At 44.3% G+C, this 27,777-nt stretch overlaps 1 protein-coding gene across 1 annotated transcript in view; it reads left to right on the forward strand.

Annotated features, from left to right (window-relative positions):
* The first annotated feature begins 250 nt into the window (after window positions 1-250).
* The window catches only part of adgrv1 (adhesion G protein-coupled receptor V1), a 99,294-nt gene continuing 71,767 nt past the window's right edge, over window positions 251-27,777 (forward strand). The window contains exons 1-38 of the mRNA XM_053421042.1: window positions 251-436; window positions 1,239-1,388; window positions 4,380-4,475; window positions 6,416-6,520; window positions 6,827-6,940; window positions 7,243-7,473; window positions 8,074-8,411; window positions 8,515-8,785; window positions 10,594-10,920; window positions 11,456-11,632; window positions 11,718-11,941; window positions 12,992-13,118; window positions 13,213-13,398; window positions 13,663-13,843; window positions 14,256-14,419; window positions 14,509-14,632; window positions 14,733-14,993; window positions 15,806-15,932; window positions 16,122-16,345; window positions 16,488-17,222; window positions 18,762-19,135; window positions 19,879-20,058; window positions 20,611-20,791; window positions 20,949-21,142; window positions 21,525-21,654; window positions 21,944-22,028; window positions 22,727-22,862; window positions 22,945-23,310; window positions 23,734-23,977; window positions 24,072-24,287; window positions 24,373-24,588; window positions 24,944-25,188; window positions 25,286-25,467; window positions 25,557-26,055; window positions 26,147-26,456; window positions 26,549-26,758; window positions 27,296-27,426; window positions 27,649-27,748. Coding sequence (XP_053277017.1) covers window positions 251-436; window positions 1,239-1,388; window positions 4,380-4,475; window positions 6,416-6,520; window positions 6,827-6,940; window positions 7,243-7,473; window positions 8,074-8,411; window positions 8,515-8,785; window positions 10,594-10,920; window positions 11,456-11,632; window positions 11,718-11,941; window positions 12,992-13,118; window positions 13,213-13,398; window positions 13,663-13,843; window positions 14,256-14,419; window positions 14,509-14,632; window positions 14,733-14,993; window positions 15,806-15,932; window positions 16,122-16,345; window positions 16,488-17,222; window positions 18,762-19,135; window positions 19,879-20,058; window positions 20,611-20,791; window positions 20,949-21,142; window positions 21,525-21,654; window positions 21,944-22,028; window positions 22,727-22,862; window positions 22,945-23,310; window positions 23,734-23,977; window positions 24,072-24,287; window positions 24,373-24,588; window positions 24,944-25,188; window positions 25,286-25,467; window positions 25,557-26,055; window positions 26,147-26,456; window positions 26,549-26,758; window positions 27,296-27,426; window positions 27,649-27,748 — 8,347 coding nt within the window. The remainder of the gene's footprint in view (window positions 437-1,238; window positions 1,389-4,379; window positions 4,476-6,415; window positions 6,521-6,826; window positions 6,941-7,242; window positions 7,474-8,073; window positions 8,412-8,514; window positions 8,786-10,593; window positions 10,921-11,455; window positions 11,633-11,717; window positions 11,942-12,991; window positions 13,119-13,212; window positions 13,399-13,662; window positions 13,844-14,255; window positions 14,420-14,508; window positions 14,633-14,732; window positions 14,994-15,805; window positions 15,933-16,121; window positions 16,346-16,487; window positions 17,223-18,761; window positions 19,136-19,878; window positions 20,059-20,610; window positions 20,792-20,948; window positions 21,143-21,524; window positions 21,655-21,943; window positions 22,029-22,726; window positions 22,863-22,944; window positions 23,311-23,733; window positions 23,978-24,071; window positions 24,288-24,372; window positions 24,589-24,943; window positions 25,189-25,285; window positions 25,468-25,556; window positions 26,056-26,146; window positions 26,457-26,548; window positions 26,759-27,295; window positions 27,427-27,648; window positions 27,749-27,777) is intronic.

A 27,777-nucleotide genomic window follows, 5' to 3' on the forward strand; every position in this document is an offset into this window, starting at 1 on the left:
TACTGATTTTAATTAAATATAATGGAAAGGTTGGGCATGGGAAGAACCCATTAATATTTGTGGCAGATCTGGATAAACAAGTGGATCCAGGAATTTGTTTCACTTTCTTTAACATGGTAAGATAGGGCATTAGCCTTGATTGAGGTATGCTCTCTCCGAGCGCCCTTCTAGTTTCAGTATTTACGTTATGTCTGCCCTTCCAACATCTTTTTTGAATGTGTCCTCTGTGTCCTCCCTCCTTTTCATAGGAATGCTCCCTGTCCTCCTGCTAGCTGGGTTGATTCTGGCTCTGTCCATCCCTGGCACCGCGTCCGAGTCCGCCACGCTGCGGTTCCTGGGACAGACGGACTTTGTCGTGAATGAGAGCAGCACAGCTGTGGTCCGGCTGGTTGTGGAGAGAGTCGGAGACCCGGTCAATGTGACGGCTTTGGTTTTGGTAAGGACATGCGATCCAAGCACATCATTGATAATGTATCCGTACTCATAGAACTGCCATATTGACACACGTTATATCATGCGTGAATCCAAACACATACATGTAACAGCAGGATACATCAAGTAATACAGAGAAAATCCCTCTGCTGTGTTGCCGGGCTGCTAAGAATCAGTGATCTTTTTATCAATGACAGAGGCGGTGACATTAGACTCTGTGTCTTCACAGAAACAGTCTTGGAAAGCACAGTATGGGTTTGGCTTCATGTTCTCCACATAGGAGCTGGTGTCAGCTGCTCACAGTTGGTGTCTGGAAAGGCGAGCTGGCCATCCAGTGAAGTGTGGTTGGAGTGGGGGGGTGGTATATCTTCCTGATATCTTTACCATATTTTTTCTTCTTCTTACATGAGCTATTATAACCGGTCTGTTTTATTCATAGTGAAGCACTTAGTTTCAGGAATCTAATGGGCATAGACAGAGGCACATGGAAACTTAAGTAAGCAGATAAAGGCAGAAGTTGAAATGAAGGAAAGAAGCAGGAACATAGTCAATGGACTCTGCTGATGGAAAGAGCTGAACCAGGAAAAACCAAGGTTAGAGGCCAAGGTTTCCTATTAGCTTAGCAGTTCAGAGCACAAATCATGCACCTGCAAAATTCATGGATTTAAACTCCTCTTTGGTCTAGTGTACCACATTGTCTCCATCTCTTTTGTATCTCCAACAAACAGAAAATGTACAAAGAAGCAGGCGTCTTACTTTAGTGAAATGGTGAGTGATACAATGCCATGCTTGGTTTTTGTTCCCAGCTAGAGGGAGTCGACACAGGGGACTTTGAGGCCGTCAATGCTGCAGCCTTTCTGCTGTCCACTGAGTCCAGTAAGACCATCTTCATCGCTGTGAAAGATGACGACTTGCCTGAAGCCGATGAGACGTTTACCTTCAACCTTAAAGTACAGGTAAAGGCTCAATGATTGCCTACAAATCGATGTGTGTCTGCCACTTTTATTTTGTGGTCTCGTGTGTATTTATGTGGCAGGTATCTTTTTGCGCCCTATTTCTCCTTTCAGAGCTCCAAGCTTTTCCCCACAAAGTCCCAGTGTTCCGATTCTGCCCGTGACCGTCTTAAATCCTAACCCCAGCTACTAAGCAATAGGGAGTGTGTGTGTTGGGGGTGTGTGTGTGTCACAGTAAGCCCCGGGATGCTCGGAGCTGCAGGGTCTTTTGATGCCTGTGTGCGCTGTAGTACTTGTCCATGGCTGCTGTGGGTGGGGCCCAAATGTTGTGTGAGGTTCCCCACTAAAAGACACCTTTTGTGAACAGAAACTAACTTTGACAGCCACCGCCTCGCCGCACGTTAGATTAAAGTGGTTCTCTAAATCACAGTCCCCATTGACCTCAATGGGCATGTCCGTTCCGTGGATTTCCCCCTCATATATGTTTCTATGTGTTCACCACACACTAGTATAAATGAAAGCTGCTACAATGATTGAATGGATTCCAAGTACAGGAACATCTTTTCACGCATTTCGAGACTTTTTGTGCTGAATGGAGACACATGTTATCATCAGAATCTGAAGTCTTACTACTTTATTCTCAAAGACAATACAAAATGTTGAGCATATCATGCTTTATTCCATTGTGCACAGTCTTGTACAGAACGTTTATAGATGTTTTAAAGTTTGAAAATGATCTCTAGGGGTACACACTGTAAATCCCTGTCAAAAGAATCACCATCGCCGCCGAGGATGCCTGACACCCAGAGAGTGTCTCCATGGTTTCATATAACCTTTGGCTGTCAACTTTGATTGATGAGCTCGGGGGCCTGGTCTGTCTGCCCGTCTTCTCCTTGCTGAAAGACCCAAAGACAAAGGTCATCGGGAGTCACTGGTTGTCAGCTGTGTATATTTACAAAACAGCAGCAAAGAGGAACTTCTTTCAAAACATTTGGTGTTTTATACATTTTTGTGACATCTGGTTGAAATCCAGTTGCACAATCCCTCAGTTAGCGTGCCACCAGAGTGAAAGGACCAGATGAGGCCCACTTAGGCCTTCTGTTTACACTACAGTGCAGACAAAGCTGCTGGCGAAATGCTACCCTATCGGTTTACTGAAGGACCGTCCAGAGGATGACTGTGAGCTACAAGAGGAGCGACCATCGCGTGTCAGAGATCAAGAACAAGTGGGAAAGAAATGTTTGAACATTATAGCTCTATCATTTTTGACAGAGGAATCTGTTTCCAAAGAAAACATTGTACTAGATGTATCGGAAATTAACTAAACCAAACCAGTTGTACCAAAGTAGTGAAGGGTCATGGTGGAGCAGAGCAGGTGCAGCCTCACAGAGCTGCGCAGGAACAGAAGGCAGACACACACAGTGGATTGTAGCATCTTGTGTGGTCAGGGTTTTTCCTGTTTCTTTGGGGCTTAGGCGATTGGGTGGCAGGTGGGGGATGTAATCACATCCAACCTACTGGTCATCGGGCATTACAGATAAATATTTAAAATTTATCATTATCATTATCAATGCAGTATTGTCATTTATGTTACCATTTAATCATTACAATATTTAGAAAAACACTATACAGGTTGTTGTTTTTAATAGTACATTTTGATATGTTAATAAGAGAAAACTGAAATACAGTATGTCCTGAAGTAATTCTTCACATTTTGTGAGTGCTCACACTGTGCACTGTACAAAATAACACTGCACTTCATCCTCCCACAGCCATCTGACAATGAACCAGCGTCTGGCAGCTTCCCAACATTCTTGTCCAGTTGGACGTCTGCAGACAGCTCATTGTCCCTTTGGCCACCAGTCAGCTGATTGATTTACTGTAGCAAGTCGAATCCTCTCACATAATTATCATTAGACATTAATGTAAAATGTATGGTAAATGGACTGCATTTTAAATAGTAATAAACTACCACTCTTATCAACCACTCAAAGTTGCACTCACCCATCCACTCCACACACACTCACACAGTGATTCTAAAAGCAAGGACTTTTCCTATCACCAACTGTTGGTGCAGCTGACAGGGACAACTTGGGGTTCAGTATCTGGCCCAACAACACTTCGGGATGCAGACTGGAAGAGCTGGGGATCAACCACAGACCTTCTGGTTAGTGGACGACCCTCTCTTCCTCCTGAGCCTGTGTGTTTTCAGAGCACTTTCTCGGCCAGTGGCTAGGCTTAATGAAAGTGAGCGGATTCTGTGTCTGTGAGTTGACCAGAGCCGAGCAGTGGAAAGAAAGTTCTTATATAGCTTTTCATGTTATGCTTCGGCTGCTCTCACCTTAACACATACAGTGGTTTTACGAAGGACTTTCAACTAGACTGCGTTTGGCTGAGAGAAATCGCACACTCACATTTATTTTCCATAACATCATTGTATGTTTGAATTTAGGAGATTTGCTTGCACTCAGACACAGTGGTCAGCAGAGTTGGTCCATGAGATGCTTGTGAAAACATTGGTAAGCTCCCTAATGGAAACCAAGCAGCAAATAACAAGGCTGCGGTCGGTCTCTTTAACAGGGCTCAGAAAAAGGAAAAGCCTCCTTTCACAGATCACATGTTGTGGCTCCTTTATTTTTTTTTGTTTAGTTAAAAAACCTGGTGGAAGCCCTGTGCAGTCGCTGTGATTTACAAAAAACACGGAGGTTTGTTTTGTCTTAGTGCCGAATCACAGAGCACAGCGCAAGTCCTGAAGAGGTGTCCCACTGTGAGCTGACCTGACAGATCAAGTGGGCTCAGACCAGCGCTTCCTGCCTTTGTGCCTTCTCACCTGGGTATCTCAGTGGGAGCACAGGAATGAAGTGAAGACCACGAATGAATGGGGCTGGCATTTTTTCACGGGAGCATGAGTGACAGAGGAGGTTAAGGTTTGTACTGTAGTGTGTATCTAGCCTGCAGTTTGTGTAACTATTTCAGTTTTCCCCCACTTTCCAGAGTTCGTCCAATGGCGTGACACTGGGGACGCCAAACAAGGCGACCATCACCATCCTGTCCAATGACAATGCCTTCGGAATAATTGCCTTCAATTCAGTAAGGAACCACTTTTTGCATGCATCTTGTCTTTGTCTGTTCTTTGTCTGTTCTCATCCATCACAGCCTTTTACAGTTCAATCCATGGTTAATTCAATATACATCAGTTTGTCATACTTAGTGTCACGGTATCAGTGTGTTACTACTGCCCTGTTCAGACCTTCAGGTGAAATCCATCTTGGTGATCCAATCACAAGTGGACAGCTCCAAGTACGGGTGTGAACTCACCCAAGATGCATTGAGGCATGCGACCCCCATTATCCCAAAGGACATTCATTTGAGGGGGCGGAAAGAAAAATCACTTACATGCTGCAATATATCCTGTGGTGCTTTAAATCAACCTGATGCAACTGATGCTGTCACTCATCCGTCCCAATCACCTCAGGAATAAAAAAAAAAGTAAAATAAGAAGATTGATTATTATTTGCATAGTATTAATCGCAAGTATGTTTTAGCTTTCAGAAGAATTATAAAAACCCATTTGTCATAGTTGCAGAAATGATGGACATGTTTATTTGCATATGGAGCCGAGGAGTGAGATCTGATCACAGGAGACAAATGTAGATGCATTCTAATGCCAGTTGTGAGACTATATTCTTAGAGCTGTCCACGTGTGATCAAATCACTTCAGAGGAATTTTATTACCAGGTCTGAGCAGGGCCGGCTAATACAATAATATTTACATATTATCTTTGGAGGCGCAAAAAGACAGAAATAAAAGCAGCTCTGATCAACCAGTTAAATGGAAAAACAAGACTGGTTAATGATGATTAATAATAATTATGTGCATATACTTAAGACAGTTTATTTTGAGCAAAGGAGGCACACAGAATCAATCCATGTTTCAAACATGAAAAGCTGCCTGGACTCTTTGATCCTTTAGGAAACTGCCTTTATCTAAGTTTTGTTTAATTTATTCTCAATTTCTAAACCCTCCATCGACTTTTGTCTTTGCCTCTGGAGCAACACTATTCTGTTTTAGTTTTACATCGCATCACTGTTGCTAAGTTTGCGACTACCGTCCACACTACTTCACAGTTTCATAGGACCTAACATGCAGAAGTTCGGAAACGCTGCTGGCAATGTTTCGATTTGTAACAAAACGTGCACTTGCACTATGAGCCCTCGCTTGTGACCATATTAATGATGTTGTAGAAACTAAGAACGGTGGTGAACGGTTATTTAGACCCACTCCTGCAGAGACGGGGTCGATTATGCCAGTGTTGTGGATGTGGATGAAGTGAGCATCTTGCGGTTGTGGGTGCCAGGGGCGATTAAAACCACAACAGTCTCTGGATTAACTTATCAGTGGGAGTTTATATTGTTTCCATGGCGGCTTAGCTATGCTGGGAACTGTGTGTCCTACCACCCCAGATGGTCTAATATGCTCTATGATGATTAGTCTTGCTTACAATCAATAAGAGGGTTGCTGGTCCTCAGGGGAGGGACACGAGGGGATTACATTTCAAAACTGCAGTAGCTTCATAACGACTTCCAAATACATAATGGGCTTTTTGGCTTTCACTGTGTTACTGTAGAATCAATGTTTTGATTCAGTGTCAGATTCATTTCCTGAAGCAGGGTACAGCTTTACCCCTGCTCATATCACTTTACTTTTTTGCAATTCTGTTAATAATATAAGACAGACCAAAACACATACATTTTATACAATTTTATACTGTTTAATCAGTATTTCTTAAATATGAAGCATTTTTTAAACTTGTCGGGTGGCTCTTCTTTGAAAGAATCTGATAATTTGTCACTAAACTGACCTCCACCGCCCTTGTGCTCTGTGTATACGACCCTTTTAAACACAAATGGACTTGTACTTGCTTTGGTTGATTATAAGTCTGAATAAGAAACTGCATACGATTGAATAAGTTGAACTGATTGTGTTTGCTCTTTCATGTGTCATGTCCCCTTCCCTCTCTTCATCTCAGACTGAGGAGATCGTAGTTGATGAACCCAGAAGAAGGAACCATTCTGTGCCTTTCACGCTAATTAGAGAGAAGGGAACATATGGGACCGTGACTGTGAATTATGAGGTGAGAGGACAATTCAAAAAAAGAAAAACACAGCGCAATGTTTTCTCCACTGGCCAAAAGTAGAGTTTGGATAATTTAGACCCAAAGGTAATTATTTGAGTACATGCAGGGATTTGTTGAGGTAGTGAAAGAGCCGAATCAACAGCTTTGTGAAAGTGAAAGACGCAGATGCAGACATGCAATCTGAAAACACACACTGGGTTCAGTATTCACAAGGCTAGCATACTGAGGAATCCTTTTTCAACTGTAATACACTGCAGTAGGATCTGCAGTATTTTAAAGAGGCTTGTGACTCCTCTGTTTCAGATCTCTGAAGGGCCCAACCCGGCCATCGAGGATCTCAGTCCAGACAGAGGCACCATCACCATCCCTGTAGGACAGGCTGTAGTGAACTTCAGTATCCTCATCCGGGATGACCAGGTAATAAACAGGTTCTTCACTGTGCCATTGAAAACACCCACATGTCACGATTATATGGATACAGCTATCATTCACATTGCATTGATTTAATAATGTGGAGCTTAAAGATCAACATTATTGAAGACTCCCTATAACTTCAGATCTCATCTGCATCGTATCTTTAATTCTTTCATACTTGAAAGTCACATTATTTTCAATTTCAAAATCAATAAATCACAGCATGAGGAGTTTCTGTCATGTTTCATATGCAGACTCCAACCAACAACTGTACATGAATGTGCTTCTCTTTCTCTGTGGACCAGATCCCAGAGGATGATGAGGTGTTTTCTGTCAGACTCACGGGTGTGGCAGGTGGAGCCCTCCTCAGGCCCAACACCAGCAGTGTCCAGCTGAGAATCCGGCGTAATGACAGCCCCCTGCGGTTCTCCCACTCCATCATGGCAGTGCCCGAGTCCGCTGGAGTCATCGCCATCAATGTGACCCGAGGTCGACTGACTGAAGACGGGCCACTTGTCGGCTCTGTCGACTCTGAGGTTCCTTTCTATTAATTGTTATTTGTTTAACTAGACAGAATATGACACAACCACTTTAATTATATACAGTATACTATATGTATGTTTTTTCCTCCGATCTTTATTCAGAGCAGGATTTATTGCTTTCAATGCTCACACTCAAAAACCTGCACTCTTACAAATATAAACTTTCCTCTCCTTAAATTTGTTGTGCTTTTGCCCAAACTGGGCGCTTGCACTCAGATTTTCTGTTGCTTGGATGTATTTCTTGTCCTCTAGGTTCAGCTCTTCTCCTCTGACTCACGATCTCTAATTTCTCCTATGCTATCGCATTTCCAACCGTAGAGAAAAGAGCTGAAGCTGGAGTGCAAAAAAACGGTCGAAGATATCTGAAAGCAAGTGCACAGTTTGGGTTTTGGGCTATTTGAGTGCGAGCGAAGGGGTTTTTAACTACAGCTAAACTAAATCTGTACGTGATATTAAAGTCCAGTTCTCAAACTGAAAGACCATGCTCTTGAAAGCAAATATTTTGGATGAAATATATACATAGTATATTGATGCAAAGAAAACAGTACGCATGAGGCAAATTAATACCAAACATCTGGTCTGTACTATCCTTAGGTCTCTGTTGATTACATGGTGGTGAGCGGTGAAGGACTGGGCAGCGCCACGCCAGCTGTGGATTTCGTCGACCTGCAGCCGGTCAGCACGGTCACGTTCCCACCGTTTGTTTACCAGACGAGCCTTCTGTTTAACATCAGTGACGACGCGGTGCCAGAGATCGCAGAATCCTTCCACCTGGTCCTGCTGGAGGAGACCCTCAGAGGAGATGCAGTGCTCATATCACCTAATGCCGTGCTGGTCACCATCGAACCCAATGATAAGCCCCACGGCGTCCTGTCAATCAGCAGCAGCGCAGTCATTCAGCCAATCAGCATCAACGAAGATCTGACACAGAGGTAGATAGTTTGTGAATACTGGAGGAAACTGTGATGACTGATATAGGAAATACAAGTGGATGGTTAGTTATACTCTCTAAATATAAGGTTTTTGCTCCCACAGATTTGATGGCATCACCATTGTAAGAAACGGAGGCAGCTACGGTGCCGTGTCTGCCAACTGGTCCATCAGCAGGAACTCCAGCGATGGTTCCCCGGTGTCAGATGACTTGGCGCCCGCCGCGGGGACGGTGAAGTTTGCTGCCGGTCAGGTGGCCGCTGTGATTCCGATAAACATCGTGGGAGACGATCAACCGGAGGAGGCAGAGGCCTTCACTCTCAGACTGCTGCCGAATACTGTCACTGGAAATGCAGAGCTCGACGAACCCATGGAGGTCAGTTTATTGGAGATCTTTTAAAAGCCAGTAGTTAAGTCAATTTATTTATTTGTTGTTGCTCCCTGTTGCTATGGGTTGATGACAGAGAGAGAAAAGGGTGCACTTGCTAGGGGGCATACTGTATATGCTCCAGATGTCATGCATCTGTTGTGCATGTGTGTTTGTGGGCGTGTGTGTGTGTGGGTGTGTGTGCGTGCGTGCGTGTGACCTACTATAAGGTACAGTGGCAAACTTGGCACATTCCACAAGTCAACCCCTCTTAATGTGTCACTTTGCTCCGTGGGTGTTCCCTTAATGTGGCTGAATCAAAACAAAGCAGACACAGCAGGCGCACTCTGTGTGTGGTGTCTGTGTGCATTTTTTTTTTTTTTTTTTAGAAAGAGTGGGTGAAGTGGTGACACATTTTTATAGCTTCCATCTTTGTCCAAGCCTCTGGGCTATGTGTGAAAGCAGTGGGCAGATCTAAGTCTCGTTTATGTTCAAGGCCTGAGATGAGGCGCTTGCTTTGGTCACATCAGAAACACACACAGCAGAGCAACACCTCAGGTTGTGAGGCTACAGGGTCTGTTTGCCACCTGTGCAGAGCCAGGGAGTTGGCTCAGCAGAAATTCCCTCAAGAGTGAATACACAGCTTTGACTGTCGGACAAGTGAATCAATGTTAATCGCTGTAAATGTTGGAAGTGACATATACATACACACAAACATGTGTAGGCGCACACACACACACACAATCATGCACACACATAAACATATACACGCTACACCGAGCTGTAAATCAGCTGTCGCGTATGTGCCGGGCAACGCATCAGACAAGTGTAGGCTTCAGGAAAATGAATGACCCCCAGTTAAAATGCTCATGAAAACTCCTCATGCAGTCTTAGCAGAGTTAATTAAAGAGGATGCCTCTCTAAAGTTAGCTCAGGCCTCTGTTTTACTGCTCTCAGTCTCACTTGTTTTCTTTCCTCTCTCTGTTCTTCACCTCTCGCCTTTCTTCTTCTCCTCATGACCCGCGTCGCAGGCTCCGTAGCACAAAAACAGGATACACATCAAAGTCCCGAAAAAGCAATTTAATTGTAAATCTGAGCGTCATTGCAATTACCCCCTCTCAGCCTGAAGATCAGTCAGCCTGCTCCCCGCTGCACGCATGGCTGTGCACGGCCCAGAGTGCTGTCAAACTTTTGAGATCACAGTCTCCTCCAAAGCAAAGTGAATATGCCTAATTGTTATCCACCAGAAATGTTTTATTTTAAATTATTTAAATTATTAACTTCATCCCAAGCCTGTGAGACACTATTTTAGAAGATACGATAATAAAATAAAGGTCTTTAGTAAAGCGATCGGTAAGCTGTTCACTCTGATTGGACAGAGCAAAGGCTCATGGGACTGGTAATCGTCCTGGTAAATGAATCTTTGTTAGTCATTATTTTAGTAATGTTGTATTAATGGTGGTTAGTGTCATTCTTATGTTGGTATGTGGTCAGGATAGTTTAAAGTTAAGGCATGTATGTTTACTGGGCATTAGCTATTGTATTGACCTATAGCCATTGATAAGGTCTGGTCACTGTTCATGTGGAAGGTGTCATTGCAGCTAAATATATTGTTCCAATTATTGTGCAATGTAAGGGGCAGAAGTCGTGATCTAAAATCAAATTCATACTCTCAGGTTCACCATACTACTTAGGAAATATTTCTACAACTTTTCCAAGATTTGTTTTTCCTTCAAATCCGCAATTGTCTTTTCTTCAATCTCTCATTTGACTAAATGTAACATTTGCCTTTCTCTCTACTTCCACTCTTTCCTCAGATGGTCTTCTACATCCAGGACAGTGACGATGTCTACGGGCTTTTCCGGTTCGACCCTTCAAAAGAGCAAAGCATCCAGAGCCAACCCACGGGCCGCTTCCTCTCGCTGAGTTTCATCCGAGAAGGCGGCACCCTGGGTGACGTGTCGCTGACCCTCACCGCCCTCTACATTCCCGCAGGTCCAATAGACCCGTCATTGGCCCGTGACCAGATACTGAACGTCAGCAGATCTGTCAATGTGGTGTTTGGGCGCGAGCGGGCGGTTCACGTCACGCTGCCGATCAGGAATGATGCCTTTCTGCAGAACGGAGCTCATTTTTTAATACAGGTGACAAGGCTGCAAACATCTTGGGGTTTTAATTCCACAGCTTTTGCGACACTGTGTTTTTATACATTGTTATTCAGGCAACACTTTGCTTGCATGTCCAGAAATGTGCTCTTTCTGCTTTTTTTTTCACTTCTGGCCAAATCAGTGCCATCCAAGGTTTAAGTGGCTCATTTGCATGTGTGAATGGTTTGACACTGGCACTCAAATATGGCATGCTGCTATGGGATGGGTCCAGCTCCCAAGACTAACAACATCACCAAGCCTGTAAAGCAGGCAAAAAAAGTGCAAGAGAAGCCGTCTTCGCATTCTGTAGAACCACAATCACACCACACACACTTTGAGCCTTTAACGTTTACATGCACGACCATAAAAGGAGAGAGAAAAGAAATGAGCAGATTGTAAAGAAAGATGTGAATTTTATTTGTATTGAACATTAAAGAAACATGCTTTTGTTTTCAAAGCTTCCTCTACAAAAGATGTATCTCTCAGTTGTCCTGTTATGTCGGTTGAATTGTGTCTTCTGTTTTCCTTCTAGTTAAATACACTGGAACTCGTCGATATCAACCCCAAGATTCCTTCAAACAGCCCGAGGTTTGGGGGACCTCTAAACCTGACCTTGAATGTCACTCCTGACATTGCTAACGGGGAAATAGGCTTTACCAGTAACACCACAGTGGTGGTTTATGAACCAGAGGATAGCAACACCAGCACAGTAAGATGCTAAAGTGCTTTTATTTGATAATTGTACTTTATATTCTTATTTATAAGAGGCTGATCTCGATAACGTTTTGGTGCAGGTGAGCCTCCCTCTGCGACGTGACGGCACAGACGGGCAGGCTGTCGTGTTCTGGAGTCTCCAGCCAATCGGGGCCAATCGCGAAGATGTAACCACTGAAGACCTGGAGCCTCTGAGCGGCTCTGTCGTCTTCCTCTCTGGGCAGAGCGATGCCTCCATCAACCTCACCATCATGGCCGACAATATCCCAGAAGTGAATGAGATCTTACTCCTAACTCTGGATAGGTAGGGATATGAAACTACAGGAAAAGTCATACTTGACCAACATAACATCTGTAAATGTTTGCTTACTTTGAAAAGGGTGTGAAAGTAATGTTTTGGATCTAATTCATAAATCACATGAGTCCAGTGAGATTTAGAAGGCTGAGGGGGTCTGATCCCATCCCCCCTTTGGTTTTCTGGAGATATGCATGCCTGTTTGTGGCAGCAGTTTGGTTGATGGGTTCATCTGTTAGTCTTAGTTCTGATGAGAACGGCATCTCCCTCTCCCTCCCACTCCTTCCCTGCAGGGTGGAGACTGCACGCTTTATCGTGTTCTTCGGGTAAGTGGGGAGTGGGGTGAACCTGGGCCTTTTGTGTGGCGTGAATCGGGACTTTGTTTTCCACAGAAGGGCCTACTTCAGGACTTCTGGGGTCTTTGGTTGACGGGATGGTGGGGGTGGGGGCGGGGGGGGCTTCTGGGATGGTGTGGTTTGGGGGGTTTCTGCGATGGTGAGACTAAAAAAGAGAATCCAGAAGAGGGTGGGTGTTGGGGCGTAAATAAAGAGTCTTCTCTGTTTGTTTTGCTCTAATTTAACCAGGCTTTATTGTGTTGCCCTTTTTAAAGATGTCAGGGTTTGTATGCATGCAGCGCCTCGGCTCTGACTGTTTGTTTGGAGTGCTTCACTCTGTTGTGTCTTTGTCTCTAATTTACCCGTCATGTGACACTCGCTTGGCTCCAATTTTCTTACACACACACACACACACACACAAATCCCTGTGGAGCAGCAAAGATGCAGGCATGCAGATGATTGACATTGTTATTAAAAGTTGTCTTAACAGCAGGACGTCGGGATAGTAAATGAGGATCCCATGATACGAGGAATGCTTTAAGAATTTTAATTTGATTTAGCAGAAACAAGAAACATTCATACGTGTGTTTTTCATCTGCTAAAACAAAGTGACAATTATCTGTATCTGCATCTCCACAATGCGCTACATTTTATGCTGATTTTGATTCATGGCAACGTGCTGACACCATGTAATACTGTGTATGTGTGTGTGAATTTGTCTCAGGAGTAATGTTGAGAATCAGATCCTGAAGGCCGGCTTCACCAGCAGAGAGATTGTCATTATGGAGAATGACGACCCTGGAGGAGTCTTTGAGTTCTCCCCGTTCTCCAGAGGTCCGTGGTTCATTAATGTAAGTCAAACTTTGACATATTTATCCAGCTATAATTTAAAAGTGATACCCATGTGCATAAAAAAAAACTAATATTGCTATCTTATCTTCCCAGGAGGGTGAGGCTGTGGAGCTGCATGTGGTCCGAGCCCAGGGCCAGCTTCTGAAACAGCTGGTGCGATATGCTGTCATGCCTTCAGGCAACACTGAATTCTACGGTGCCACGGGCATCCTGGAGTTTAAACCAGGCGAGAGAGAGGTGGTGGTGGCACTAGTGGCAAGGCCTGATGGCGTGCCGGAGGTAAGAGCACGGCTAATGCTTTGTCGAGCTTTTGTGGTGATATAAAACCAATTTCCTCACTACAAACTAAAATCCTTCTGGTGTCAAGTTTCCTATGATTTGATTTAGGAATTAAACTTTTACGTCTCTTTAAATGAGGCAGAATTATTCTGTTTTCATCTCGTGTTCACAAACCAACATCTGTTCTACATACTGCTGCTGAAATGTGTCTGTAAGATTATACTTTAAACCTGTGTGTGTGTGTGTTTGTGTGTGTGCCTACAGCTGGATGAGACTTTTTCCGTGGTTCTCAGTAGCCACAGCACTCCACCCAGTCGTCTAGGCAACCACCGGGAGGTCAACATCACAGTGCGGAAGAACGACGACCCCTTTGGGGTCATTGAGTTCATCCAATCAGGACTGACAGTGGCCATCAATGAGAGCAAGGAGAATGAGACGCACAGGGGTACGTGGAAGTAGCAGTCCTTCTTTGAGCCACTGAACGTTTATATGCATAAATGATGAGTTGGACTATGATCACTTTTAGTTTTAAGTTTGTGTTTATGTACTATTTCCTTTAAATTTGAGTGTTTGTGTTTACATAAATAAATATGCATATATCTAGTGGTCAATTTGGTCCTTAGAGCATCTTCTCAGGCTCAGTTGATTCATCACCAGTGTTGTTTGCTTCACTTATTGTGAGCAAGGCAGGTAAAACTTTTCTTGAAGTTGTAAACTTAGGCCTTTTAGTTTAGTTGTAAGCTGGATAAATTAATTTTGCTATTCAATGCCAAAATGGGAGCTTCAAGTGTACAAGAGTTAATGCTATTAAGAAAGCTCCAGTATCTTATCAGATCCATTGATTGATTCTCTTTCAGCTGTATACCCAGTAGTGAGGAACAGGGGTCATTTCGGAGAGGTGTCGGTGGCGTGGGTCCTGGGGCCGGCCCTGTCCGGAGACGTCAGCCCTCTCCAGGGATACATCACCTTCGAGGAGGGAGAGTACCTGAAAAATCTTACTCTCTTCTCTGTCCCCGATGAGGTACACATTAAAACTAAATCCTGACTTAAAGCCACATTGTTTTTTTATTTGCATATATCGAAATTTAATATGTTTTTGTTTTATTAAAGATCCCAGAGGAGATGGAGAATTTCACCATCACACTGTTAAATGCCACAGGTGGAGCAAGTCTTGGAAACCTACTCAATGCCACTTTACAGATTAATAAAAATGATGACCCCATTTACTTTTCTGGTAAGGATTTCACTAGACATGAGAGATGCAATCATTTATTCATATATAACTTCCAACATCCATTCACCAGTCTCCCCTGTCTCTTTCCGTCCCAACTCAGAACCTGTTGTCGTGCGGCTCCAGGAAGGAGAGGTCGCCAACTTCACCGTTCTGAGGGCAGGGCGGGCCGACTTTGTTGCCACGGTGATGTACCGAGTGGAGTACGGCGAGGCGTCACCGGGTGACGTCACCGTGCTGAGTAACGACACGGTGCTGGTGTTTGACGTGGGTGAATGGATGAAGAACATCTCTGTGGCCGTGGAGGACGACAACACACCAGAGACCGACGAGCCCTTCTACGTTGTTCTCTTCAACGCCACTGGTGAGTAAGGGCCTTGCTCCCCCACTGGGGTGAAGTGTGAAGTATGAGGATATCATCGGTGAATTGGTGCTCAGAGCCGATGTCGCAACAACCGATTTTTGAAGGTATTTCTTTTAGAAAAAACACTTAGCTCGGAAATAGCATCACTCACTTCTCCCCTGTTAAACTTCCTCTTGTCTTCATGCCAGCTGTGTATGTACAGAAGCATGTAGCCGGGTAATTTAGCACTGTACGTGGTCACACTGAAAGCTCTCCTTAATCCCAGCATTGTGTGTCAGGGATGGGAATGAAAGACCGCTGGGCCCCAACAGGACCTTAATTACCAGACTCCAGACTTTCTAAGACACAAAGCCCGGCCACTCCACCGGTCTCGCTCTGTTTACTGATTGACACAGAGCAGAGTGGAGTAAGGGTTGGCCCCTGGTTTATGCCAGTGGATTGTCCTTTATACAGGGATTATGTTAAAAGTCAATAACCCTCATGTTAGGAGTCAGTCAAATGGACACTGGGATCTTGACACCCTTTACCTTGCCTGTTGGATTTTGAGAGGATTTGAGTGCTTGTTACAGTGGACTGGTCGTCTGGCAACTTGAAGGATAATATTTCCACTAAAAATGACCTTGTATTGCTTATATGTTCCTTATTCTCTTTAGACTCTCTCTCTCTCTCTCTGACTCTCTCAAGGTCTCTCTCTGTTTCTCGCTCTCCGTCTCTAACTATCTCTTCATCTACCTCTCTCTGTCTCTCTATCTCTCTGCACATATACGTACATACTGGTCTATACTAACCTGACAGTATGTTTGTGTGCTCAGGTGATGCAGTCGTGTACGGAGCTCACACAGCGACTGTGGTGATCGAGGCCAACGATGATGCCAACGGGATTTTCTCCCTGGAATCCACGGAGAAACCAGTGAGAGAGGGCAAGACCAATAATTTCAAGTAAGGAACATGTCCTCAGGTCACCTTCCCTTTGTGACCGATTTAAAAGTTGATTGAGTGTGAATGAGAATGAGCACCGATCATATATATTGAATCTTTTTACAGCTTCTATGCAGGCACAAAACTCTATTTCTATGTAGTTTTCACCTGTATTCTATAAATGAATCGTCTCTTCTCTTCTTCCACCAGTGTTCTGCGTGCAAGGGGCCATTTTGGTAATGTTACAGTCTTCTGGCAGCTGTTTGCCAATGACTCAGTGACTCCTCTGGAGGAAAACCAGGAGTTTACCAACACATCTGGCTACATCACCTTCACTACAGGGGAAGAGACTAAGCCCATTATCCTGGAAGCCATCTCAGATAAGCTTCCGGAGTTCAATGAGTTCTACATCCTCAGTCTGGTTAATATCTCAGGTGAGTTCAAGACCAGATACATTTGTCAGCCCTAGTCGGGATCAAATTTACCATGAAATACAATGTTTTGATTCCAAAAGATGAATTTCCTTTCTAATTGTCTATCGATGACCCTTCAACTCTTGCCTTTAATTTCTTTAAGGTGGTTACCCAGGGGAAGGGGGACGACTGGCCGAGACTTCTCTGAACGCCTCTGTTCTCATCCCCTTTAATGACGACCCGTTTGGCGTCTTTGCCATCGCTGACAGCAACCTGGACCAAGAAGTAGCCGAAGATGTACTCTCAGAAGATGATATGGCTGATGTCACTTCCTTCACCATCCTCCGGCAGCAGGGTACTTTTGGTGATGTGCGCGTTGCCTGGGAGATTGTTTCTGGCCGCTTCCCAGAGGGCCTTCCTTTGATGGACGACCTGCTCCTTCTAGCTTCCTTCCCAGATGAGGTCGAGCTCAGGCCTCACGCCAGGAGACACCACTCAGCCACAGACACGTGGTTTTTCTCTGGGCTCCCCGGTGCTTATGGGACCATCTCGCCCGAAGATGGGCCGGCTGCTGTCAGCAATTTCACCTTCTCTGCCTGGCTAGTGCCCAGACCAGACACGGACGGCTTCATAGTCTCCAAAGGAACCAGGAATGGGACCTTGTATTATGGAGTGAAGGTCCACACTAATGAGTCTCATGTCATACTGATGCTGTACTATACAGTAATAGGATCAAACAGCACTCAGATGGCCCGGGCCAGTGCTGAGAAGTTCGTAGAGGATAACACGTGGTTACATGTCATCATTACTGTTGATGATGGGATTATTCAGTTCTTCTTGGATGGGAACCCTATTCCTGGTGGTCTGAAGAGCATCAAAGGGGAGGGCATCAGTGATGGTAAGTTGCTGTTGGAAATATATCAAACAATTAGTGTCAATCATATGCTCGTTACACTCATCGCTTGTGTTTGCAGCTGTAGTTTGTGTGTGTGTGTGTTTGTGTGTGTGTGTGTGTGTGTGTGTGTGTGTGTGTGTGTTGAGCATATGTTGCCATGGCTTTTTGGTTGGCCAATGCACCTTTAACTTGGGAATCTAAATCTGGCCTCTTTGCGCCACTATTCATTTATATTTAAATAATATGCTGATACATTTATAGATCTTAAAAATGTGGCTGGTTTTATCTAAATGTTAAAATACTCTTTTTATGACTCATGGCTGCCGCCAGTTTCGGTTTTAAATTAGTTTGTGGAGGTGGAAGGTCAAAGGTCAAGGTGACCCCACTGGGAATCTAACCCTTTTTCGCCCTGTGAACGCACCATTTTAAGATCGCCTGCAGAGCATTCTTTCAAATTTGTGAAAAGTTTTCATTTAGACTCAGAGATGAACGGATTCGATTTGGTTGGTCAAAGGCCAAACAGCAAGGTTAGAGTGGCCCCACAAAACAAGTCCTCGTGAGCATGATATCTCCAGTCTGCCTTTAAGGGATTTGTTCAAATGTCGAGCAGTTGACACTTGGACTCAGAGATGAACTGATTCGCTTGCAGTGTTGAAAGATCAGAGGTCACCGAGACCTCATATGAGTCTGGAAAAAACACAAGCATGTAGACTGGAACTGCACTGATTTTTATAAGCCCAATTCAAAAAGCCACAAATTCTTGAAATGATGGACATCTGCTTGTGTGTTTGTATGGCTGTGTGAGAACCACACTCTAAAGCTTGTTTCTCACTGTTAACATATGGAGGAACAATACTAAACATCGTACATATACTATATGAATTAATTCACACAGACACACATTCACTTACCCCTCAGCTGCTGCTCATTGTTCACAATTGGGACTCTGCAATGCTTGAGTGAGCACTCAGCCTCTGCACTGCTGGATATTGTTACTGCTAAAGGGAATCAGTCGGCATTTTCTTTTCTTCCTCCTCTCTCTGATTAATGGAGACAATAGTGGCGGCCTGTAGCGGACCCAATGGTTCCAGAGAGGAAATATCACAGCAGATATATACATAATCATCAGTCATGTCATGCGTTATTGTCTTGTTACTGGTAACTCAAGCCACAGATGGATGGCTCTGTGTTGGGGCTTTATATTTGCTCACTGTGGCAGATTTACTGCATTTGTTCCCTTTGTACAAGAGGAGGAAACAATAGACTCAAGAGGTATAAGGATATAAATGAATAATGAGCAAGAGCTGGACTTAATCAAGATTATGTTTGGGATCCTAGTGCAGTAGAATTAGTTCCAACACTAACAATATTATGTTTATCTGACATCTAACGATGCAGATCCCCTTCGGGATCATGTTCTGTTGTTATGATCTCAAGTCAAATTAAAGACTCATGGACAAATGTGCAAAAGTCACAAATTTGTGTAATTTCACAAAACAAGTTTATCAAACTAACTTTTAACCCCTCGTACTTCAACCCCAGGACCTGCAACCCTGTTTATTGGCTCAGACCCTGAGGGTGAACAGCGCTTCACAGGCCTTCTCCAGGATGTTCGCTTATATCACGTCAAGCTGAACCGCAGCCACATCCACGAGCTTCACACCCAGCCCGCCAAGACAGACCTGCGGAGCATCTCCGGTTACCTGCGCTACCGTCAAGACGAGAGGCAGAAGTCGTTTGTGGTGGAGACCAGGGACGATGATGAAGAAGAGGGTGAGGAGGTGTTCTACCTGCAGCTGGTGGCGGTGCGCGGAGGAGCCCGCCTCCCCTACCTCAGACCCACAGCCATTTTGCGAGTCATGAAGAGTGACAACGCCAATGGGCTTTTTGGATTCACTGGTGCCTGCATACCTGATGTAAGTTCACCCAGTGGCATTTAGGGGAACCCATCTGCTGCAAAGTATTTCAATTCTAACTCTATTATGACAGACAATGCAGACTGTCAGTCGAGCATAAATGATGCATCTCCTGAATTAACCTGATTCTACATGACCACTGCTACCGTGGCATTTGTCAGTGTCATCACTCTGTTGTGTCCACAGAGAGAACATGTGCATAGAAACACGTGTAATGTAAACCCAATGGTTAGTCAGCCCCTGTCCTGCTGCATATTTCATCAGTCTTCATGCCTGGCTGCAGGGAGAGCATGCTCTCTGTTTTTTAGTTGGATTGGATGTGTCTGCTGTCATGTCGGGCCCCTCTCAGGTAGAGCGACAGCTGGCGAGGCCGCCGCAGCTCTACCACTCAGGGCATTCCTGTAGAAGCGTATCGGGAGTTCCAGCACTGGAGATGAGAGATCTTGTTCCTTGTCTCTCTCAGCACAACAGGTGGCAGAGCTATAGGCATGACATTCCAGCAGAACTGGAGAATGTCTTTATATCCTAGACCCTATGGGGATGAAAAAGACGTAGAGGCATGTGGGCTATCAGGTGTTCCCTCTCAAAATCACTTAATTACTGTGCTGGAATTAGACTGAGCCATTAACATAGATGGTCTGATTAGCTCATGTAAGCATAAAAACTAAAGTGTTTGGATATTGATCTATGCGTCCAGTGTCCCTGAATTACTGAACATTTCTTCCCCTTGTGTGTCCTCATAGACGGCTGAAGAAGGCTCCACTGTCTCTTGTGTGATCGAGCGTATGAGGGGATCCCTGGACCACGTTTACGTTAACTACACTGTAACCCAACTGGACAGGTTGAACAATGAGACGGCAGCGCATCAGGATTTTGTTAATGCCACCGGAGCTGTGCTTTTTCTGCCTGGACAGCGTTCTGAGGTGTGTGTGTGTCCCTGTATTAATGTTTCCTTATGTGAGCCCCTCTGAGTTTATCCAGGGAGCCATCGTGCACAGTCACCCAGTGGGTAAAAGCAAGTGTGGTGGACCTGTCATCCACTGTATTTGTACATGATCATATTGATTTGAAATCAATATACATTGTGTCCAATTTATCAGTTGTATTATTCAGTCCTCCAGTTGCATCGTTTTCTTGGTAATCAGCTCCACCTAGTGGTCATGTCGCCTGTTCATTTACACATGAGGCAACAGGTGTCTCCTCATACTAAAGGTTATACTTTATGTCTGTGGCAAACAACCAAAATTAAAGTTGCTTTCATCAGCTAACCTAAATCAAGAGCTTAATGAAAGCTGAAATATAGATATATCATCTTTATGAAATATATTCAGCTTTATTTGTCACTTATACTACACATCATGAGTTATGTGCACTGCTAGGAGCTTGGAGCTGCTGATTTGAAGTTTTATGATATTTTTAAGGGTATAGCCTGGACTAAAAAACATGACATCATGCACGCTCTTTCTTTCTGTTAGGTACTGAACCTGTTGGTGTTGGATGATAACATCCCAGAACTGGCAGAGTCCTTCCAGATCACACTGGAGTCCACAGACACCGGCGATGGGAAGCCAGGCTCCACTCCTACCAGTGGTGCAAGCATCGACCCAAATAACTCCATCAACACCGTCACTGTCACAGCCAGTGATCATCCTTATGGTATTCACCTCAATATAAAAAAAAATTGTACTTGAAATATTATTGAAGAGATCCATATTTTTAAGATGATGTTATTTTTCGTTATGATTTCTCCTATTTTCCCTCTTGAAACCATCACTGTCACACACAAACACTAAAACACCCTTCTTTCTACCAGGCCTGCTGCAGTTCCAGCCCAGTCCACCAGGGGAGGGGTTGATCTCTCCAGCGTTAGAACCTGCCCACATCACCGTTAACGAGGAAGATGGACAAATCCGTCTGCCAGTGGCCAGGGCCCAAGGGCTCCTGGGAAGAGTCATAGTAGGATATAGGACAACCCCTTTCACAGCGTCCAGCCCTGAAGACTACGAGGTTACTATCCACCAAATTCCTTAAAGGGATAGTTCCTCCAAACTATTATCCCAAAAATCGACTCACCACTATGCCAATGGAGAGATGGGGCAAGTGTTTGACTCCACAAAACACTTTGGAGTTTCAGTGGTAAACAGTGTTGCAGCCAAACCCAATACAATTGTAGTAAATGGGGACAAATTCTTCAAACGTAAAAAAAGAACCGAAACAAAAATGAAAAGCCTCAATATTGCTCCTGTGCTGTCATCCAGGTGTTCAAATTTTGGGGGGAACTATCCCTTTAAATTTACAGAGGCACACACACTGATGATGTATCGATACGTAGATTAAGAGAAAATATTTTGCCTACTATCCTGGTTTCCTCTTCATATTCCATCTGCAGGACTCAGATGGTGTGCTGGAGTTTCTTCCGGGGGAGAGGTTGAAGTTCATCACCGTGACCATCGTTGACAATCCCGTCCCTGAACTGGACAAGATCTTCAGAGTGGAGCTCTACAATGCCGACGCAGGAGGTGAGAAATAAATAGTTAGAATGAGTTTTCTCAAGCAAAATCTTTACAGTCATTACATTTTTATCCGCAAACCTGTCTTGACCTATCCTAATCATAGCTGAACTGACCCTGTATTCTATCCTACTGTTTTTGTGTGTTTTGTGTGCTGTGCTCCTGTGTGCTCTCCCACACACACACCTACCTTCCTGCGTAACTACCTGCCCACCCTCCTTCACATTTGCCCTTCGACCTCCCTTCTTCTGGTGTGATTCTAACCTGGTGTGACGCTTGTTTGATGCTGATCCATCAGTGGATCAGTTTCTGCATAGTGAAGGAAGTGGAAGTGGGGAGAGTGACTCTGACTTCCTCCTTCCATCCTATCACCATCATGGTAAGTATCTCCCCTCCTTTATTCCCCAAACTGCTTAGCCTCCATTTCCTGACGCCTTCACTGACATAATTCCTCACTCCATAAGGATGCATTTCTTTATTCCAGGTTCTATTATTAGAATCTAAAAGTCATTGCTTCTTTTCTGTTCTCAAAACTTACAAGCATTAGTTTTTGGCTGGCTGGATGAAATTGTATCAACAAGATTTGGCCCATAAAAGCTGGGAAGGTTGTGCGGTTCAGCCTGCATGTGTGTGTTTAATTGTGTGTGGTATTTACATTGTGAAGAGTACCCAGGGAAGTGATGTGGGGAAAGCAAATAGCCTTTTCTCAGGCAGGAGGGGTAAGTGGTAGACATGAGGTGTCATAGACCTCAGTGGTTTACACAGAGATTAAGCTGCTGTCGCTCAGACCGAAATAATGAAGCTGCCAATTCAGTCTAATGTGCTTGTTCCAGAACATCACTTTAATTATTAGTTAGATAAGAAGATATGTATTATTAGAATTATTATTATTATCCTTGTGCTATTTCTACCAAAATCAATGGCTTACATTATTAGAATATTATTGCCGTATTTCCTTTCCCTCTTCTCTAACCACATTCAATTTTTTACTTTTCTTCAAACTTAACAGGAAAAATGCAGCTAATAATACATGATATTAATAAAAAGTAACCCAGGGTTGTATCTGGTATCTTGCAGCCAGCTTGGGAGTCGCATCCCACATCACAGTGACCATCGCTGCCTCAGACGATGCTCATGGAGTTTTTCAGTTTAGCCCTGAGTCGCTCTCCGTCAATGGGACAGAACCTGAGGATGGAAGCAGCTCTGTCGCCCTGCAGGTCAGTGTGATAAAGTCAAGATGTTAATACTGTTAATCGAGCATGGTTCACCATGGTGTTATTTTATTTTGGTCTCCCCCAGGTGGATCGGTCCTTTGGAGACCTCTCCAACGTGACAGTGTATTGGGAAGCTGACCTCAGCTCCGAGGGCGAGCTCCTCAGCAGGTTCGGGAACATCACCTTTGGTGTCGGTCAGACGTCAGAGAACATTATCATGAACGTGGCTCAGGATGAGATCCCGGAGCTGGACAAGAGTTTCACTGTTTCTTTGGTCAACGTCTCCCACGGTCGCCTGGGAGCCCAGACATCTGCAACTCTGACTGTGCTCGCCAGCGACGATCCTTACGGTGTTTTTGTATTCGCTAACTCAACAAGGTCTGTCCGACTCCCTGAGTCTGACTCAACTGTTTCCCTCACCATCCTGAGACTCAGAGGCCTGATGGGTCAGGTAAGTCCTGCTGCTGAAGATTTAAAAAAACTTCATAGAGCAGAGAAATTAAAATCATTCATGATGACATAAAGAGCCCAGAATCATACAACCTTTATATATTAAAGAGTTAAATTACAGAGACAGACAATGAGGAGAAAAAACAACAACATACTGGTATACTAATTAATTATTTTACAGTTTATATTATACATAAGCCGTTTAGATTTTTTTTTTTCTATCAGAACAATAAGAGGAATCAAGTTGATCAAAATGTTATGTAAAGAACTTTTCCACCTTAAAATGCCAAAGAAAATACAGTTAAGTGAGACATTAAACTTAAAATAATTTGTCATAAAAATGTCAAATAAGCGTTCTGTTATATAAAAAAAAAATTATGCCGCCTGTCATAGTGAATAATTCATATGGTATTTGTTTTTCTAGGTGCGAGTCACATATCGGACCCTAAACGAGGCAGATCCGGACCCTTACAGGATTCCAGGGGTGGGCCGAGCCACTGAGGGGCGGGATTTTGTTCCCCTCGATGACTCAGTTGTTTTCTCGGCCAATCAGAGTGAAGCGAATATCACTCTGAGAGTGTTGGATGATGAGGATCCAGAACGAGACGAGGTCGTCTTCGTGAAGCTGATCAGTGGTCAGCTCATCGAAGGGGAGCAGGAGAGGCCCAGTAAGAAAAATCCTAAAAGAAACATTAAAGATAAAAATAAGACGAAACCATGTGACATTTAAGTGATGAAATATCCCTTTAATGTTCTTTCCAGTTTCCAACTCCCCGTCTCTTGGCTCCAACACTGACACCATAGCCCAGGTGGTAGTGGGGGCCAGCGACGATGCTTTCGGCGCCCTGCAGCTGTCGGCCTCTGCTGTCAGTGTGGCTGAGAACTACGTGGGGCCCATAATAAACGTCACGCGGGTCGGTGGGATTTTTGCTGACGTATCTGTCAAGTTCAGAGCTGTGCCTTTGACCGCCAGAGTCAGTAAGTCTCGACCTCAGGGTTTTGGATATTCTTCTCGATGATTTGTGTCACGTCTATATGAGCATGTACGTGTGTAACCCCGCAGGTGAAGACTACAGCGTAGCCTCCAGTGACGTCGTCCTCTTAGAGGGGGAGTCCAGTAAATCTGTGCCCGTCTACGTCATTAATGACTTGGTCCCCGAGCTGGCGGAGACTTTTCTCATCGAGCTGATCAACCAGACGACTGGAGGGGCCCTGCTGGGGGAGCTCACACGTGCCATCATCACCATACTGCCTTCTGATGACCCTTTTGGTGCCTTCGGTTAGTAGGCATTACACTGTTTCGGTATTTTGATTTTAGTAGGTTCCTCATTGATTTTCTTTTTGTGCAAAATATATGTATTATTTTCCTGCATAACCAGGGTACTGACAGATATATAGAAGAAAAAGAAAAAGAAAATCAACCCCCCCAAGTACACAACATTATGCATATTATCAATTGCCACAGTCACAGTTAAAGTAGGCATGTGGTAGTGGTCCTGAGACAATGACACGATTGAGGATTGATGCTTCACATTAGACTCCACATTCGTATTCCCACTATGAAAAGAACTTCAATCCCACCTTTTGGCAAATCTTATTTTCATTATATAACACTTGATTTGTTTTTTACCTAGTCTTCCAGGCCATTCCAACTACCGTGGAGGAACCGGGATCTAACTCCATTGAGGTCACGTTGCCTATAGTGCGTAATGCTGGAACTATCGGCACAGTGGTGGTGCAATGGCAGGCGACTGTCAATGGTAAACTAGCAGTGGGAGACATTAGACCGACATCAGGAGAAGTGAGATTTGCTCCTGGAGAAACAATGAAGACGCTTCAGGTGGAGATTCTGGCTGATGACATTCCTGAAATCACAGAGGTAAAGAGCTGTCGGAGAAAATACTTTAAAATTATGCCAATGTGTAATTTGCTACATGCTTTTAGTTGAAACGTTAATTACACTCTGTCTTTTAAAGATAATTAAGGTGGAGCTTACTGGTGCCAGTAATGGAGGAAACCTTGGAGCCGATACATCTGTTGATATAATTGTGCCTGCCAATGACAACCCATATGGGACAGTCTACTTTGCACAGCCTGTTTACCGCATTCAGGAGCCACTGGAGGGAGTTTACAGAGCCAATATTTCTGTTCACAGAAGGTACTTTAATTATGGTCTTTTGTGGAATAATGGTTTTATTTTATTTTTAAATTCTACTCAAGCTAACATCCTTTTTTCCTTTTTTCCAGAGGTGGGGACTTTGGTCGCTTGGAGATCGTGTACAGCACCTCTGAGATCGACATTGTTGGCTTGGCTCAGGCTGACGGCCGGAACCTGCTGACTTACTATGACCTCCCGAAACCAGGCGTTCCATCAACGAGCCCCATTAGGACGGTTAACCTCACCGGTCAAATCGATCCAAAGTCTGCGTGTGCCGCTGCGTGCCTGAGAGAGCGCGCCTGCCAGGCCTTCTCTCTGACCACAGGGGCGGCCCCACCGTCCTGCACGTGGGTGACTTCAGGGGCCGACCAGCTCACCCCCAAAGCAAATGTTATGACATACTTAAAAAACGTCACTGCAGCTGCTGTGCTGTTCAGTGCCCAGGCTGTGGCCGGGGGCGATTACACCCCTGTGACAGCTCAGAGCGCCTTCATGGAGGACGGGTCACAGGTCGCCAACCTCACAGTCCAAATCTTAACGGATAAATTCCCTGAGATGGATGAGAGCTTTTCCATACAGATCTTAAAGGTAAAAACCCAAGCGTATATTAATTTACCTGTGTCATTTATGGTTATTATTATTATGGCGAATAATATGTTTCACTGTGTATTGTTTGAAGGTAGAGCTGCTGAATCTGAGTGTGGCGCAGAAGAACCTGCCCTCGATCGGCCAGCCAGACAAGGCCTTGGTGACCATAGCAGTGAACGGAGATGCATTCGGTGTATTTTTGATATACAGCCTCAGTCCTAATGCCACTGATGAGGGGCTCCACTTGGAGGTCCGGGAAGAGCCCAGGGTCGTGGTGCCCCTGGTTATAGAGAGGAGAGGAGGGAATCTGGGCACTGTCTCAGTTGAGTGGAGGTTTGTTGGAGGAAAGGCCAAACCAGACGCTGACTTCACTGGGACGGGAGGAACTCTGGTATTTGATGGTAAGTGATCCAGTGTGTCAATCTAAGAGTTGGGAGAATTTACAGAGCACTTGCATGTAGTATTATATGCACCTTATCCTCTCTGTCTGCAGGTGACCTGAAGAAGACCATAGAGATAGTAATCAGAGATGATATCGAGCCGGAGGACAACGAGAGCCTCCTGATTGGTCTAGTTAACACGGAGGGAGGAAGTCGAATCCTGCCCAGCTCTGACACTGTAACCATAGTGATACTGGCTAACGACAACGTGGCTGGGGTTGTCGGATTCCATCCAGGCTCACGTTCTGTCATCGCCAGAGAGGGTGGGTGGCTGCTTTTGGCTATATGCATATGTGTCCCAATTATGTATGAGTGTAAATATAAGGGAATGCAGTCATAGCTTCAGGAGTACTGTATGTTGACTTAATCAGCAGCTGATTTTCCCCTGAGTGGAATCCAAACAATTAGAGACATTGAGTTACCTCCTCTGGAATCTACAGTTGAAGAGAGCCAGTTCACTGTCTCGAGTCTTTACAAACCTAGATTTGAACTTGGATAATCGTCATTTGCAGATTTCAATTCCAGACCGATTTAAAACATATGAAGGGCTTATGTAGATCCAATATTCAAGATTCAAAACATTATTGTCCGATAATGCATTAAGGCATAAATGGAAATGTATCTGTCACTGGTGTATGGCAAAATAAAATCTATATAGTACACAAGAAGACACAAAAATATTACCTGGAATAACAAGAATTTCAGGACAATACTAAATATTTGAAGTTTAAGAACTCAGGTGAACATTACTCACTCTTTGCTTTGCATTAACTCCTAACTCCCAATACTTGATGCTCCAGGAGAGAGGCTGTCCTTACTGGTGTTGAGAACAGCTCCAGCTCTGGGTAACGTCAGTGTAGACTGGACTGCGACAGGTCCCCTTGTGCACCGGACCTTCACCCAGACCTCAGGGACACTGTTCTTCACTGAGGTAAGTACTACAGGGAGATCATTGAACAGTTAGTGTGGGATCATAATGAAACACATTTACTGCACAGTATGCCTACACAGACTGTGGATCGGTATGTTGTTATTTTAGTTTTTCTTGAAAGTATCAACTACATGACTTAGGATTTACTAAAAATATACTACATTTAGATGGTAAAGCTGTTATTTGATATCTCCAGCAGTAATTTTGTGATTTTGCCTTCAGAGAGAACTAAACACCACCATCGTCTTGCAACTCCTTGATGATGCAACACCAGAGGACACCGATGAATACAAAGTCTCCTTGTCCAACATCCAGACTCTCGGTAATGTATCTGCCCTTAATGTCTTTTTG

This window comes from Pleuronectes platessa, chromosome 4 (genome assembly GCF_947347685.1).
Source record: "Pleuronectes platessa chromosome 4, fPlePla1.1, whole genome shotgun sequence".
In the NCBI taxonomy this organism is placed as follows: domain Eukaryota; kingdom Metazoa; phylum Chordata; class Actinopteri; order Pleuronectiformes; family Pleuronectidae; genus Pleuronectes; species Pleuronectes platessa.